The 16,236-nt window shown below is 46.7% G+C and overlaps 1 protein-coding gene across 1 annotated transcript; it reads left to right on the top strand.

Annotated features, from left to right (window-relative positions):
- The first annotated feature begins 7,432 nt into the window (after positions 1 to 7,432).
- Positions 7,433 to 7,947, top strand: LOC119352471 (cysteine proteinase inhibitor 8-like). Its single transcript, XM_037619094.1, has one exon. It carries the CDS (start codon positions 7,525 to 7,527, stop codon positions 7,909 to 7,911), a length of 387 nt encoding a protein of 128 aa, XP_037474991.1. The 5' UTR covers positions 7,433 to 7,524; the 3' UTR covers positions 7,912 to 7,947.
- The last annotated feature ends 8,289 nt before the right edge of the window (positions 7,948 to 16,236 follow it).

The raw sequence follows: 16,236 nt of genomic DNA, 5'->3' as shown, positions 1-16,236 counted from the left end.
ATGCCCCGTCCTCGTGCAGGAGCTCGGCCACTCATCGTAGTCGGCAAGTACCCTATTGGGTAATAAGTTGGCGTGAAGGCTCGCGGGGGATCCAACGATCTCGCCAAATCCGGATGTTTCGGCCATCCCCTACACGCCAGACGAGGCCCTTCTTGAGAAGCTTGAGGCCATATTGAATGGCCTGCCACATAGGGGAGGCGTTGCCGGAGAAGATTGTATCCTCGAGGCGGCCCTCGGCGTAATACCTCGCCTTGAGCACCTGCACACATAAGCTGTGAGGATTAATTAGTAAGCGCCACACCTGCCGGGCCAGCAGGGCCTGGTTGAAGGCGCGAAAATTGCGGAAACCCAGCCCGCCCTGAGTTTTGTGCGCCAAGATCTTTGACCATGCTAGCCAATGTGTCTTCCTCTTCCCTTCCGATGCACCCCACCAGAAGATCCATACCATATGGTTGAGGTCATCACATACAGACATTGGTAGCTTAAACACCCCCATTGCATACGTTGGTATAGCCTGCGCAATGGCTTTGATCAACGTCTCCTTTCTAGCCAAGGATAACGTATCTCCCCATGCTATGATTCTCTTCAACAATCTGGACTGCAAGTTTTGAAACTTCCCACGAGACATGCGGCCCTTCGGTGTAGGTAACCCCAAGTATTTGTCCTCAAACAGATCTGTCACAATATTAAGAACTGCATGTACTTTCTGTTGCTCTTCACTTGGACACGCATCACCAAATAAGGCGATGCATTTTGCTGGATTAATACTCTGTCCCGTGGCCCTCTCATAAGCATGCAGGACCTGCTTCATATTCCTTGCTTGCTCCTCTTCAGCTTTGAAAAAGAGTAGAGTGCCATTTGCAAAAAGTAGATGGGACACGCCAGGAGCTCTACGGCACACCTTTAGCGGGGTAAAGTCTCCATTTTCCTCCCCTTTCTTCAACAAAGTAGATAGACCATCAACCACCAATAAAAATAGGAACGGGGATAGAGGATCACCTTGTCGTAGCCCACAGGATGGTGCAAACGAATCCAAGAGGGTACCACTGAATTTTACAGTGTATCTCACCGATGTGACGCATGACATAATCCAGTTCACCCATCGGTGAGCGAAACCCATCTTTTGCATCATTCGCTCCAAGAAGATCCAGTCCACCTTGTCATATGCTTTAGACAAATCCAGTTTATAAGTGCAAAAACTTTTTTCAGGGTCCTTCTCTTGCTGTATGTAGTGAAAGCACTCAAAAGCAATTAAAGCGTTGTCTGTTATGAGGCGTCCAGGTACAAAGGCACTCTGCTCCGACTAAATAATCTCATCAAGAATAGGGCGGAGGCGATTTACCAGACATTTAGCCACCATCTTGTAGATGACATTACACAAGCTGATGGGCCTGAACTCAGACACTCTTTTCGGGCTGTCCACCTTGGGAATGAGTACTATGGCCGTGTCATTCACCCCCTCCGGCATAATGCCCGTTCGAAAGAACTCCTTCACGCCAGCAATGACTTGCTCCCTCATCACCTCCCAGTTCCTTTGAAAGAAACGAGCGGGAAATCCATCCGGTCCCGAGGCCTTCAAGGGGCCAATCTGGAACAAGGCATCAGCGATCTCCTTGTCGGAAAAATATGCGCACAAACCAACATTCATGCGGTCAGTAACACGAGTGTTGATTAAATCAATAACCGGGTCCGGACAAGTGGCCTCGTCCGCAGTAAACAGCGCAGAGAAATAATCTGAGACCATCGCCGCCATAGTTCCATGATCACTATGGGCGATTCCTGTAGCATCTAGCTTCTTTATGCGGTTCTTTCTAGCACGCCATTTGGCCTTCCTATGGAAGAATTTGGTATTACGGTCCCCTTCCTTCAACCACGCCCCCCGCGATCATTGCATCCACATCATCTCTTCGCGGTACAGGAGCTCGTTGAGGCTATCTGTCGCCTGCCGTATTTCCTTCCTATCTGCATCCATGGACAGAAGCTCCTCGAGCCGTGATCGAGACTTGTTAATCTCCCTAATGACATTACCGAATTTCCTCCGGCTCCAATCCTGCAGCTTCTTCATCAAATTACCCAAATCAGAGGAAATATCACCAAGATTAAGCATAGAACCCAGGTCTGCCCAGGTTTTCGTAATTACCTCCGGGAGCGATGGCTCCCTTTCCCACAGGACTTCATATTGCCGAAACCTCCTGCCAGCAGCTTGCATCGGTTCCTCTCGCGAGCACTGGATCGGGATAGGAAGATGATCCGAGCTAGGTGCCACCAGGTGGTCCACCTTAGCATATTCAAATAAATCCAGCCAAGCATTGGTTGCAACCGCCCGATCAAGGCGGACCTTGACGTTTGCACGTCCAACACGTTTATTATCATATGTGTAGGGCAGCCCTGCAAAACCAAGATCACCCAATCCACAAACTTCCAGAGCATCACGAAAATCAATCATCTGACCTGCCGGCCGCGGAGATTCAGAGAAGTGTTCGAAGCTCCACATAGCCTCATTGAAATCTCCAACCACCACCCACGGCAAGTCGGATTGGCGGTGAAGATCACAGAGGATGGACCACATGCGATGCCGATCCTCCGTCACGGTTCGCCGTAGACGCAGGTAAGCCGCCAAGGTGGCTCCCCCGGCGCCGTCGTCACATACGCATCAATATATCTTTTATTTATTGTTTTTACATCAAGACTCATAGACTCATGTCAATACAAAGCCAAACCACCACTAAGACCATCACTATCTGGCGCGTCAAAACCACTTAAACCTAACCGAGAGCGGTACCTCTTCATCAAAACCACTATAATGCTACCGTCAATCAAAGCAAAATAAGATGCATAAAAGATAAACAGCACATGCAATCAATATAAGTGATATGATATGGCCATCATCATCTTGTGCTTGTGATCTCTATCTCCGAAGCACCATCATGATCACCATCGTCACCGGCGCGACACCTTGGTCTTCATCGTAGCATCGTTGTCGTCTCGCCAACTATTGCTTCTACGACTATTGCTGCCGCTTAGTGATAAAGTAAAGCAATTACAGGGCGATTGCATTGCATACAATAAAGCGACAACCATATGGCTCCTGCCAGTTGCCGATAACTCGATTACAAAACATGATCATCTCATACAATAAAATATAGCATCATGTATTGACCATATCACATCACAACATGCCCCGCAAAAACAAGTTAGACGTCCTCTACTTTATTGTTGCAAGTTTTACGTGGCTGCTACGGGCTGAGCAAGAAACGTTCTTACCTACGCATCAAAACCATAATGATAGTTCGTCAAGTTAGTGTTGTTTTAACCTTCTCAAGGACCGGGCGTAGCCACACTCGGTTCAACTAAAGTTGGAGAAACTGACACCCGCCAGCCACCTGTGTGCAAAGCATGTCGATATAGCCAGTCTCGCGTAAGCATACGCGTAATGTCGGTCCGGGCCGCTTCATCCAACAATACCACCGAATCAAAGTATGACATGCTGGTAAGCAGCATAACTTGTATCGCCCACAACTCACTTGTGTTCTACTTGTGCATACAACATCAACACATAAAACAAGGCTCTGATACCACTGTTGAGGAACGTAGTAATTTCAAAAAAATTCCTACGCACACCCAAGATCATGGTGATGCATAGCAACGAGAGGGGAGAGTGTGTCCACATACCCTCGTAGACCGAAAGCGGAAGCGTTAGCACAACGCGGTTGATGTAGTCGTACGTCTTCATGATCCGACCGATCAAGTACCGAACGCACGACACCTCCGAGTTCTGCACACGTTCAACTCGATGACGTCCCTCGAACTCCGATCCAGCCGAGCTTTGAGGGAGAGTTCCGTCAGCACGACGGCGTGGTGACGATGTTGATGTTCTACTATCGCAGGGCTTCGCCTAAGCACCGCTACGATATTATCGAGGTGGACTATGGTGGAGAGGGGCACCACACACGGCTAAAAGATCCAAGAGATCAATTGTTGTGTCTCCAAGGGGTGCCTCTCTCCCCGTATATAAAGGAGTGGAGGAGGAGGAGGGGCCCGGCCACCCTAGGCGCGCCCCATGAGGAGTCCTACTCCAACCGGGAGTAGGACTCCCCTAATGGAGAGGAGAGGGATGGAGAGAGAGGGGGAAAGGAAAGGGGGGCGCCGCCCTCCCTCTTTGTCCAATTCGGACTGGGAGGGAGGGGGTGTGCGGCTGCCCTTTGGCCGCCCCTCCTCTTCTCCTTTAGGGCCCAATAGGCCCATTAGTCTCCCCGGGGGGTTCCGGTAACCCCCCGATACTCCGGTATATGTCCAGAACTCCCAGAACCATTCCGGTGTCCGAACATAGTCGTCCAATATATCGATCTTTACATCTCGACCATTTCGAGACTCCTCATATTGTCCGTGATCATATCCAAGAGTCCGAACTACCTTCGGTACATCAAAAACCATAAACTCATAATATAACCATCATCGAACTTTAAGCGTGCGGACCCTATGGGTTCGAGAACTATGTAGACATGACCGAGACACGTCTCCGGTCAATAACCAATAGCGAAACCTGGATGCTCATATTGGCTCCTACATATTCTACGAAGATCCTTATCGGTCAAACCGCATAACAACATACGTTGTTCCTTTTGTCATCGGTATGTTACTTGCCCGAGATTCGATCGTCGGTATCTCAATACCTACTTCAATCTCGTTACTGGCAAGTCTCTTTACTCGTTTCGTAACACATCATCCCGCCACTAACTCATTAGTTGCAATGCTTGCAAGGCTTAAGTGATGTGTATTACCGAGTGGGCCCAAAGATACCTCTCCGACAATCGAAGTGACAAATCCTAATCTCGAAATACGGCAACCCAACAAGTACCTTCGGAGACACCTGTAGAGCACCTTTATAATCACCCAATTACGTTGTGATGTTTGGTAGCACACAAAGTGTTCCTCCGGTAAACGGGAGTTGCATAATCTCATAGTCATAGGAACATGTATAAGTCATGAAGAAAGCAATAGCAACAAACTAAACAATCAAGTGCTAAGCTAATGGAATGGGTCAAGTCAATCACATCATTCTCCAAATGATGTGATCCCGTTAATCAAATGACAACTCTTTGTCTATGGCTAGGAAACATAACCATCTTTGATCAACGAGCTAGTCAAGTAGAGGCATACTAGTGACACTCTGTTTGTCTATGTATTCACACATGTATCATGTTTCCGGTTAATACAATTCTAGCATGAATAATAAACATTTATCGTGATATAAGGAAATAAATAATAACTTTATTATTGCCTCTAGGGCATATTTCCTTCACTATTATGCCCACTCCTGGCTACCCTGACTCACCGAAAACCCCCCGCCTTCGCACGTGTGCATTTTTCGCCCGGAACAAGTTGCATGTGTTCAAGCCGTTGTAGAGCAGCCACTCTACATTGACGCTAGCCTAGAGCGGATGCGGCCTCTCACTGGCGCCAACATTGAAGCGGTGCGCCGGCTGAGACCGCCGCCCGTGCGTCCCCGGTGTCCGTGTCTGTTCAATGCTGGAGAGACATTTCTAGTATGAGACGGGACTGATATCTACCACGCCCATTCAATGCGGACCATCCGTATGCAGCCATTAAGTAGGCTTGTCGACCGAGGAACCAGCATCGTTCATTAACGCACTCGGACACTTGGCATTATCGGAATCCGCAATTTGAAGGCGGCCACACCCGGCTAAACTCCACACCACAACACACCCGCTCCACATCCTTCTCCCTTGCATAACATCCACCATCAACGGGAGCGGGAACACTCTGTCGGGAGAACCTATCAATGGTGATGAAGCATGAGATCGCCACCCTTGCGGCCACCTGGCAGAGCCGCCGTGCCGAGCGGATCGAGGCCGAGCTCTTCGACGACGACCCCACAATGGAGACGGGATCTGATAATGACAATGTGTTGAAGCCGATGCCGATGCATGTCGGCTTGGCCATGGAGCAGGCACAGGCGGTCGAGGATGATAAGGCCGCCAGCTACGCCTCCTACGCGTTGTGGTCCAACTTTTGGGGGCACATGTGGCAGGTGGACAGTGACTGACCGTTCACGTCCATCATCGACCTCATGTCCACCGGCACTGGTGATGGACAGGTCGTGGGCTCCTCCAAAGATGATTATGGCTGGGAGGCGGCAGGGCGTTGTGTCCCAAGTGGACCGGTTCATCTCTTATGTTCTACTCTTTCTCGCCAGAGACCACACCTTCACTTAAACCCTGTCTTCGTTCATGGAGACTGCAAATGGAGGATGTGGTCGTCGATGCGAAATACAAAGAAAGTGAACGACGGGCGCCACTGTAGGATGGCTTTAGGGTTCGGCCTTTTTATTCTAAATGTTCAAAATGTAATTAAAACTTTTCAAAATGTAATAAATTTCGTCATGTTTATATGAAAATCCATCGTGTTTGCATGAGTTTTGTCTGGTTAGTTCAAAAATTGGTTGAAATGTATGTAGAAAGTGTTGGATGGCCAACTCCCACATTCATGTCCGTGGACTAGTGCCTCTGTCCGTGAAGAATGCCGAAGCAAATTTGTGGGTGAATAGGGATAGCGTAGAATAGTATTTCTCGGATGAATATGGATAGCGTTGAGGTGCATTGAAGGAAGAACTTAACATATAAGAGGGCGGTGTGTGTGAGTGAGTGAGTGAGTGAGTGTGTGTGTGTGTGTGTGTGTGTGTGTGTGTGTGTGTGTGTTTGTGTGTGTGCAAACGTTTGATTTAGAGTGGTCATATCATCATCGGGTTTCAGAACCCTAGTGTTATATGTTGCGCGGGTAACTAGTTACGTGATAGAAACATCCTAAACTTTTGCTTCCTGATAATGGTAAAATATTATAAAATATGAATAATAAATAGTTAATACTATTACCATCAATCTGCATCAACATACTGATAGTTTTTTCTCAAAGGTTAAAGTACATGTTTTCTACTTCCTCTTATAAGCTTAGAAGGCCTATCAAGTTTATCTTAAGTCAAGTTGAAGTTGTATCTGCAGCCTAAGTTAGAAAATGTTTAAGTGTATGAATTCTATATGATGGCATTTAGATCAATGGTAGTAACCAATGCATCCAATAATTTTTTGAACTAATTAGTCTCATTCTGGATTACTATGTGGGTGTATTTCCATTAGTATTGCCGCATATTAAAAGATACTACATTTCAATAATTGTTGAATAGTGGTGTAATTGTCACACTCAATAGAAAACTGTAATTATCTCTCATTGAGTATCCCTATATTTGGGTATGCTTCATATTAATGTTGAAATAACAGTTGCACCCATTGAAAGCTTGTCATAAATGTCCTATTAATGCACATTTGTATATGCACTCAATTAATGTTTACCTCTTATAGTGATGTCTATTTAAGCACCCACATCTTGCTTGTTTCAGAACCCCTCACCCTGCGAGTTAACCAAAGTCCCTCGTAAATTGACTTGCCATCTCAAGCTCAAAACACCCTTAACCAACTAATAGTGTCTTCGGCGCAAAGTTTCTACTCCATGAGGACAACCAGCATCCTCCTTGTCGTTGTTCTCATGGTCATGTATGCTATCAATGCATCGGCTACGCGTTGTGGAGATTCGATGGGACTTCAATTGTGGCACACGACAATAGAGAATGGGTGGGAGCCAATCGTCAACATAAATGATGAGCACATCCAGGAGCTCGGTAGCTGGGCGGTGTTGGAGTTCAACAAGCACGTGAACTGCACAGTCAAGTTCAACAAGGTGTTGAGCGGCCGACAACAACTCGTATCCGGCATGAACTATGAGCTCATCATTGATGTGACACACTTTGGTGGGGAAGATGGTAACTACAAGGCTGAGCTTTATGAGCAGGAGTTGACGAAAAAACGCCAGCTCCTCTCCTTTACAAAAGTGAAATAGGCGGGCATCAGTTACTTCATTAGCAATAATTGGGTTCCTGGAATGTTGTTAGTTCATTGTTTAATCCAATAATAAATTATCCTCTTACATTGTCATGAGGTTTGGAGCTTGTCAAAACATACATATGCAATTATGATGAGGGAAAACAAATGTAACACATAAATAAAACCGGCAATGTCTGAACTCTACGATAGATCTATAATTTCATAAAAGTAATGGTTATTATAAAAATAGTAACAATAATATACTATGGTGTGAACACAGTCCTGAAGCTATATATTCGATACAATTTTTTTGTGCATCATACTAATAACTTATAAAGAAGGTGACTATATATAAGCGGCCTCCCTGATTGTCCATGTAGGAGTCCACCGGCCATTTGACTTGGGAAAGGTGACAGACTTTGTGGTGGCATCGGTTCCAATAACTACCAACCTAATATAGAATTGCTAATATGGGGATTCCTCCTATTTTCTACTTTACTCGAGTGACAGGGAGCACTTTACCTCAATAAAAGGTACATATTAAATATTACTAGAAACAATGAACATAAAAAATGAAAGATGAAAAAAGAAAAACGAAAAAAGAAAAAAAAGAGGTAGAAAAAGCACGTGAAAAATTATAAGTAAAACCCGGAACATGGGTCGGCCCTACAACACTCTTATTAGGGAAAATGGTAGATATCCTAAACAATAAGCATAGACTAGGATTTCCTGGAGGCAAAGATGGGAAAATTTGAACATGGATAATTGACATGTCTCCAACGTATCTATAATTTTTTATTTAAATGCTACTATATTATCACTTCGATATACTTTTTATATCATTTTATATTATTTTTCTGGATTAAGTTATTAATTTAGCACCTAGTACCAGTTCCTATTTTTTGCTTGTTTTTTGTTTCACGAAAAATCAATATCTAGGAAGGTCCAAATATGATGCCAATTTTTTTTCTAGACAACGAAGGACCCTAGAAGCTGCGAGAGAGATCGAGGGGACCCATGAGCCAGGCATATGCACACGTGGTGTGGCCTCGGGGGATAGTCGCACCACCTGCCCATGTGGGGGCCTTGAGACTCCGTTTGACCTAATTATTCCGCCAATAAATCATATTCCCAAAACAGCCCAGCAGGTACTTGACGTGAATGCATAACGTTGTGTACCCGAGGTCCGTGTACAATCACAGCACCGCAGCCCACAGCCAAGCTATATCCATGAGAAAACATATCAGCACACATCGCAACGCTATTCTAGATGGCACAAATTTCGTTCTCCAAGTAGCTCGTCCACCAAAACGCCCCACTCTGCCCATCTTCCACTTCATCATTTTTTTTCCATTTTGTTGGGCTTTGGGTGGCATATACCCTTTAGCTCTCAGGTGTATATGCAGCTGTTATGGGGAAACCAATACTAATTGCAAAAAAAAAAAAAAAATCTAAAACTTTTGGATTCAGACTTGACCTTTTGTTGTATTCGTGTAAAAGTTTCTCGAGTTAATTTCTGGGTAAAAAAATTACAAGGACAAAAACTATGAATAGTAACTCGTACATAGTACTATTGATTTTTTTTTCATCCAGAGTACAATGAATGATAATCCTTGGCGATTTTTTTATACAAGTACAATAAAAGGACAAGTTTGTTTAAAAAAGTCATATTTTTTGGACTTGATTTTTTAATTACTAATTTATTTTTTTCATATCAGATGCATATACGCACGATAGCCAAATTGTGCTTGTCGCTCTCTCTTGTGTTTAGATTAAGGTAGTCACTGTAGCCAAAGCCAAGTCAGGCACTTCATCACTTTGTTTTCCCCACCGAAGCAAATGAAACTACTAATCCACTAGAGTCTATTGCGCCTTGGGACCTGGAACGACATTGCGTCGATGGTTTGCAACTGTCGCGATTGGATTGTGTTTAGATGGTTTGCGTAGCATCTGTAAACATAATCCGGGGGTATGAGTCTGGGCGCTGGATTCCATTCGTTGGCACCAGCATTTCCCTCGTGCATTGGTACAGATCGAGTCACCAGGCTCCTCGAGATCGGGGCAAGATTAAGCCGGGGCCGAACTGTACAGATGTCTTGTACTACTGCTAATTATGTTTGTTTTGTGCTAGCCTACATGATTTGTACCCCTAAGCCGGAGCATACATCCGTTGTTAATTGTTCTTTGTGATCTAGGAACCAAGTTAACTCACAACTAGGTAATGATCGAGCACGCTCATGAACCAGTCAAACATGCATCATTGACTATTACTGTACTACACATGCTTGATTCCTTGATTCGCCCGGGTTGATACTTGCTCCATGCGAGTACCTGAGAGCGGTGGTGGTGATGATGACGTTGGAGGAATATTCCGGCCGGCCAGCTCAGGAGCAGAGGAGGCTTATAATAGCTTTACGTCAATTTGCATGCATGATTGCATCAACAATCGATGGCTTCCATCTCATCTGACCAATGATAATGCCGGCCGGACGGAGAGGAATATCCAAGACTTGATGGATGGATGGACGCAGATATATCTCAACCCATTCATTGCCAGATTTTTGCGGACTTATTTTGTTCTCTTATGTAAAGTTAACTCTACAAGTTCAAGATGATTAACATGTAGCATCATCAAATTACATGCATGGAGTATGGTCCAAGCAAGTATTATGGTTCGTACGTAGACGTAGGTGCGCCCAAAGCCTTATAATTTAGCCATAACAGTGTACATCCATATCCATCGCAAGGCGGCATGCACGTTCACTATAATTAGTGGTGGTCGGCTGATCACTGCACTCCAATATGTTTGCACGATCCGTTGCATCTTGCACATTACGATGGCCGCCCGGAGACACGGAGCACGAGTAGTTAGTTTCTTTTGGTCCCTGTGATACATGTGTAATTGGTGTTGGTTCTTAACCAAAGGAAGAGTATTATTTTATTTTACTCAGCCTAGAATGAGCCAACGCTGCTGCTGCTGCTGACCCGGAATGATCCACGTTGACCGGCATGACTGTCGCCTGGGTGGCTGATCATATGCATATGCATTTGCACCCGGAAAAGACACGACTATGGCTGTACACACACGGAGTCGGAGACACGTCGTGAGTCCCCGAGGGAATCGAAGGCTGACGTCGCGTCCCGTCCCGTCGGGTGCATGCGAATCACCGCCGTGGAGGATGCTCAGTCCTCCATGCGATGCGATTCTTCTTCCTTTCTTTCGACTGTGTGCAAGTGTGTTCAACAGTGTGGAACGTACGCTCCACTTGGCCTACAACTACTAGTAGCAGCTAGTCTATCAAGCTGAAGTAGCACTACCAGGTTATCTCTAAACTAAGGCCAACTTCACTGCACGACCCTATCATTGTCCAGCTCCGTCCGTTTGAGGTAAAAGAAACAAAAGAGGTGGCCCAGCGCGCGGGAGCAAACAGATTTTTGTCCGTTTTATGTCCGCTTTCGACCCATCCGCGGCCCAAGTTTGCGCCGCTTTTGGGGTGAAACGGACACCACGCGGACGCGCGGGTCGTCTGCGCGTGTCCTCCTCTGACCCCCCCGTCGGTGGCACAAGGCGGGCCTTTTTCTATCCGCCCCCCTCCCTCACCACGGGAAACAGATAATTTGCCGTCAGGAGGGGTCTTTGCCGTCAGCTTTTCGTCGAGCGGACGGCAACGAGTGGGTTTCGCGTCATCAATAGACGGCATAGAAAAACTGACGGTAAAATAAACTTTGCCGTCTGCGGAAAAAAATACATACGGCAAAGAGCTCTCAGGTCAACGTTGTTGTGTTTTTTTTTAATTTGACCCATTTCTTCGCCGTCTGTGATATACGAGGCTGACGGCAAAGACACGAATAGCTGACGGTAAAGATGTATTCTGGCTGACGGCAAAAGTACTTTTCTTTGCCGTATGTGATTTATAAGGCTGACGGCGAAGCAGATTTGGCTGACGGCAAAATCTTTGCCGTCTGTCAGATGAAAAGCTGACGACAAAGTATTCTTTGCCGACTTATCTTTGCCGTCTGCTTCTTGACGGCAAAATCTTTGCCGTCTGGATTTAGGTCTTTGCCGTTTGTGATCCACAGACGGTAAATTACCTGTTTCCTGTAGTGCCTCCCTCCGGCCACACCCCCTCCACTCTTCCCCACTCTTCCTCTCGCTGCCGCCGCCACTGCCATTGCAGCCGTGCAGTTCGGACACGAGCTCGCCCAAGCCCTTCCCCTCGGCGCCGCCGAGCTACCCAACCACGGCCACCTGGTTTGCGCACCCGCCGACCGGTTTTGGGGTGGATCCGGTCGGTCTTGAGCTCGGCCGGCTGTGGGAGGCCGGGCCGCGCCATGGACTGGTCGGGCACCTCGCCGGAAGGCCCTGGCAGGGCCGCAAGGCCACATGCAGGCAGTGGCTCCTCCTCTAGCCGCTCGAATCTGCATCGTCGGTGGTCCACCGGCAGATACACGAATGGCGGTCGGCCGGGCTCGGTGCTTGCCCAAAAGCTCGCCGGCGCATCGTTGCCACTCATTAAGTGCGACCACTGCCCAAGGATGGTCGTGTGCCGTGTGTCTACAACGCCGGTACATCCCGGATGGTTGTTCATCAAGTGCTTAAACGATGGGGTATGCGCTTTTTTAGCTTCGGTTTGTGCTCTAGATTTGACTAGTTGTGCTAACTTCAATTTTTTTTGTGTAGAATGGTTGCAAGTTTTGGTATTGGGAAGAAGGGTACATCGATATATTGATAGAGCGAAATTTAGTACATGTTCGTGCACTTTTAGCTAGCATAGAGGCTGTAAATGAGACAAGTGCACTTGTTGCTAAATTAGAGGCTAGACACGAGACTAAGTGTGAGGAAGCAACATCTACATCTGGATTGAAGAAGAAAGGAGGATGCCAGATCGAGCCTCCTCCACAAATCAACAATGAGTGCATCGAGAAGGCCCTAACCCAACTCAAGGGGGTAGTTATGGAAGTTGGCTATCTTCTAAAATGTATTCTTGTTGTTCTTATTTTCTTTGGCCTTACTTTACTAGTTAAAATGTGATGATGTATTGTCATGTACCAAAATTGAATGATAAAAAAAAGTTAAGGACTTGCAAAGAAAAATACGCGGACAGGATACGGCCGGGATGCGTCCGCGCGCTGGGCGCACGGACACGCCCGGACACGACCCCAAATCCCTACCCAAACGGACAGAATCCGGACAAAACGAACGTCCGTTTGGGATCGCGCGGTGAAGTTGGCCTAAGCGTGCATGCATGGCGAGAGAGAGAGGTATAGATATAGATATAAATAGATATAGATATAGAATCATGCATGCATACCATGAATCAAACTAAACATATATATATATATATATATATATATATATATATATATATATATATATATATATATATATATATATAGAAAGTCTATTAATAACCCTGGGTGAGGAATAAGTAATTCCTCACCCGAGTCGATCGACCGAGAGATGGTCCGGTTGTAAAATTATGTTTGCCCACTTTAAAATTATGTCAATGGAAACGGTTGGGCTTTGGCTGGTCGCTAGGAGCTAGCCCACTCACCCCGTACATGAACAGGTGCGAGCGGTTTTCACGGGCTCGGGCAGGTGTTCCTCTATCCCGACCCTCTCCTCTCTGGCAATGGCGGAGGCGACGACAGCGGCGGCACCGGAGGGACCAACCGGAGGCGAGGCCTACTCCCATCTCTCGCGCGTGAAGTAGTCCACTTTGCGCCTCTGATCGGTAGCGAACCAAGGTGACATATGCAGTGCAACGATCCGACGCGAGCTGGGCGGCGACAATGGGCCTTCTCTGGCGTCGCCCTCCATCGTTGGCTTTCTTCTCGCCGGTAAGATCTCCCTCCTCTTCCTCCTCCTCCACAAATTTCTTAATTTCTAGGGTTAGGGTTCTTGGTTTTTGGGAGCGAGGCAGAAGAAGAGAAAGAAAGGAAAAGAAACAGAAGAGAGGATCTTGCATAATGAAGAGGTGATGTACTGATGTAGGTTGATGGTGGAGACTGGCGCTCGGGGGTGGGACCAATTCAAGGAGGAGGTGGATGTCATGCTGTAGGAGGAGAAGAGGGCTGCGGAGAAGGAACAACAGTATAGTATCTTCTTAGATTCAGCCAAAGGCGATGGCCCTGTTTCTACTCTGTTATAGATAAACTGTTCCTTTTTTTCTTCATTGGAGCTCCACCGTTTTGAAATAACTAGACTGTCACATAGTATTGAGAAATACCATGTTCAGCCATTTACTTAGAATGGAGTTGGGATGCTGCTACTATATGACAATGGTCATCCCATCATTGTAAATATGCTCTATTGCAGAAGCCACATAAAGAACTCGAAAAGGGTAAAGTACAAGTAAATGTGAAAAGCAAGCCTCGCAGCGAAAAATTATGCCCCAAAAGAAGCACAAAACATTCGTGCCCAAGTAACTGTAATCTTAATGCACAATGTCACCGGCTTGTTGATAGGGAGTGTAATGTCTAGTTAGTTTTTGAGTTAGTTGAGCCACTGCCATCTGGGGCAATCATATTCTGAACATATCAATATTTACACCTATTGATTAGCTAATCTTACTAAAGAAAACAAATGTGCCTTTTCTTAAACTTGAATCGTCCTGGTAAAAGTATGGATTTTCACTTGACCTGTGGCTGTCTATATGTCGAAGGCTTCTGAATTTCTCTAGGCGTAGAATTGAACAATAGTGAGACATTGTAGGCGCAGACCTGAATAATAGTGAGACATGGTATCAACTAGCGAAAAGTGCAAGATGCAGGATCAGCTTTTATTTTTCCAGTTCATGGTACATTTGTTGCTCTTTGTCACCTCTTTGAAAGCACTGCATACACCTGCAGTACAGTAAACTTTCCCAGGGTTGGTTCTCATATTTTCACACTGAGCTTAGGCTAACGCTGGATGGCTAAGCACCTATTTATTTCTAGTTTTGATATGTTGATACATGGTGAAATGAATAGAACGATATAGCTGGGCGTGCTCCTATTTTATGTCTATGTAAAGAAGCAATGCAATCTATATCGGATGCAAGTTCGGAAATGTATTATTTGTACATGCTCCTATTTTATGTTGGCCCCACATCTCATAACTCTCAAATTTCTTACATCGGCTGGCGAATGTGGGCTAACTCTGAACTGCTAGATTTTTATATATGGTTGGTTGGACACCTTATGTTGGCGGACACTGACCTTCTCCCAGCCTGTCAATATTCACGGAAGCTAAGTTTGATTTATTTCTATTGCCAAGAGGTGGACACTTGTGACGCCCCGAGACTATTGTGCCAGGTGTCCTCCAGTTATTCGTTGTTGTTGCCTTGTCTTTTGCTTGCGTGTTGCATCTTGTCATGTCATCATCCGCATTGCATCATCATGTTTTCAAAATTTGCATCCGTCTGGGTTCCCCCAGTTCCGTCCGTTGTCCATTCTGAGCCCAACCACACTCGCACGCTCCCGCGGCATGTCCGAAATAGTATTTTATAAGTGGTCGGAAAAATGTTCTCAGAATGGGATGAAAGTTGGCGTGCGATGTTGTTTTGTTGTCAGTAGAGCGCACGCCAAGTTTCATCGCATTCGGAGTCTGTTTGATGCCCCAACGAATAACTATAGCGCCAATATAGCCGGTCTAATGTCGGACGTTTTCGTTCTCCGGAAACAGTCGCTGGGCCTCCCTCTCTTCTCTTCTCTCAGCTCGAGACCGTCTGCACAGGCTACCTACCGCCAGGTCCAACCTAACCTCTCTCGTCAGCCCGCGGCCCACCCCTCGCGCGTCCGAAAATTGTCCCGGACCCGACCCGAGCAGTCGCCACCGTTGTGTCCGGATCATCCCCAAACGTCTACAAAACGTCTCCGTTTTTCTCTTTGGGCTAACTAACCTATTTTTCCCGTCCGTCCGATTAAGATCGAAGGGACCTAATGCCCCTATCCAAAAATCCACTTACTACTTATAGACCAATCCCCTAGGCAGCAACCCTAAAATCTAGGGACAATGTCCCATCCTCCCCCCTTGCCGCCGCCACACTCAAATAACATCGGGATCCTCCCCGATCCCCTTCTCCTCGGTCCCAGACCAACAAGATTCCATCCGAGCCTTCCCCTCGATCCCTTGCTCATGCCCGAGGCCACCTCCTCTTGATCTCCACGCCGGGACTCCACCGGGGCTTTAGCCGTGCATGTGCCCTCCTCCACGAACTGCCCCGCCGGACCTCTTTTGCAGCTGAGCCCTCCCTCGCGCGCCTCCTCCCGCTCGTCACCTCACCGCCTCTCCGCATGCACGCCTCCCTCCGGCGTCGACCGCGCTGCCGCTGGAGCTCGCCAGAGCAGCCTCACGCCA

Source organism: Triticum dicoccoides, chromosome 2A (genome assembly GCF_002162155.2).
Source record: "Triticum dicoccoides isolate Atlit2015 ecotype Zavitan chromosome 2A, WEW_v2.0, whole genome shotgun sequence".
NCBI lineage: Eukaryota > Viridiplantae > Streptophyta > Magnoliopsida > Poales > Poaceae > Triticum > Triticum dicoccoides.
This window is presented reverse-complemented; position numbering and strand designations above follow the sequence as displayed.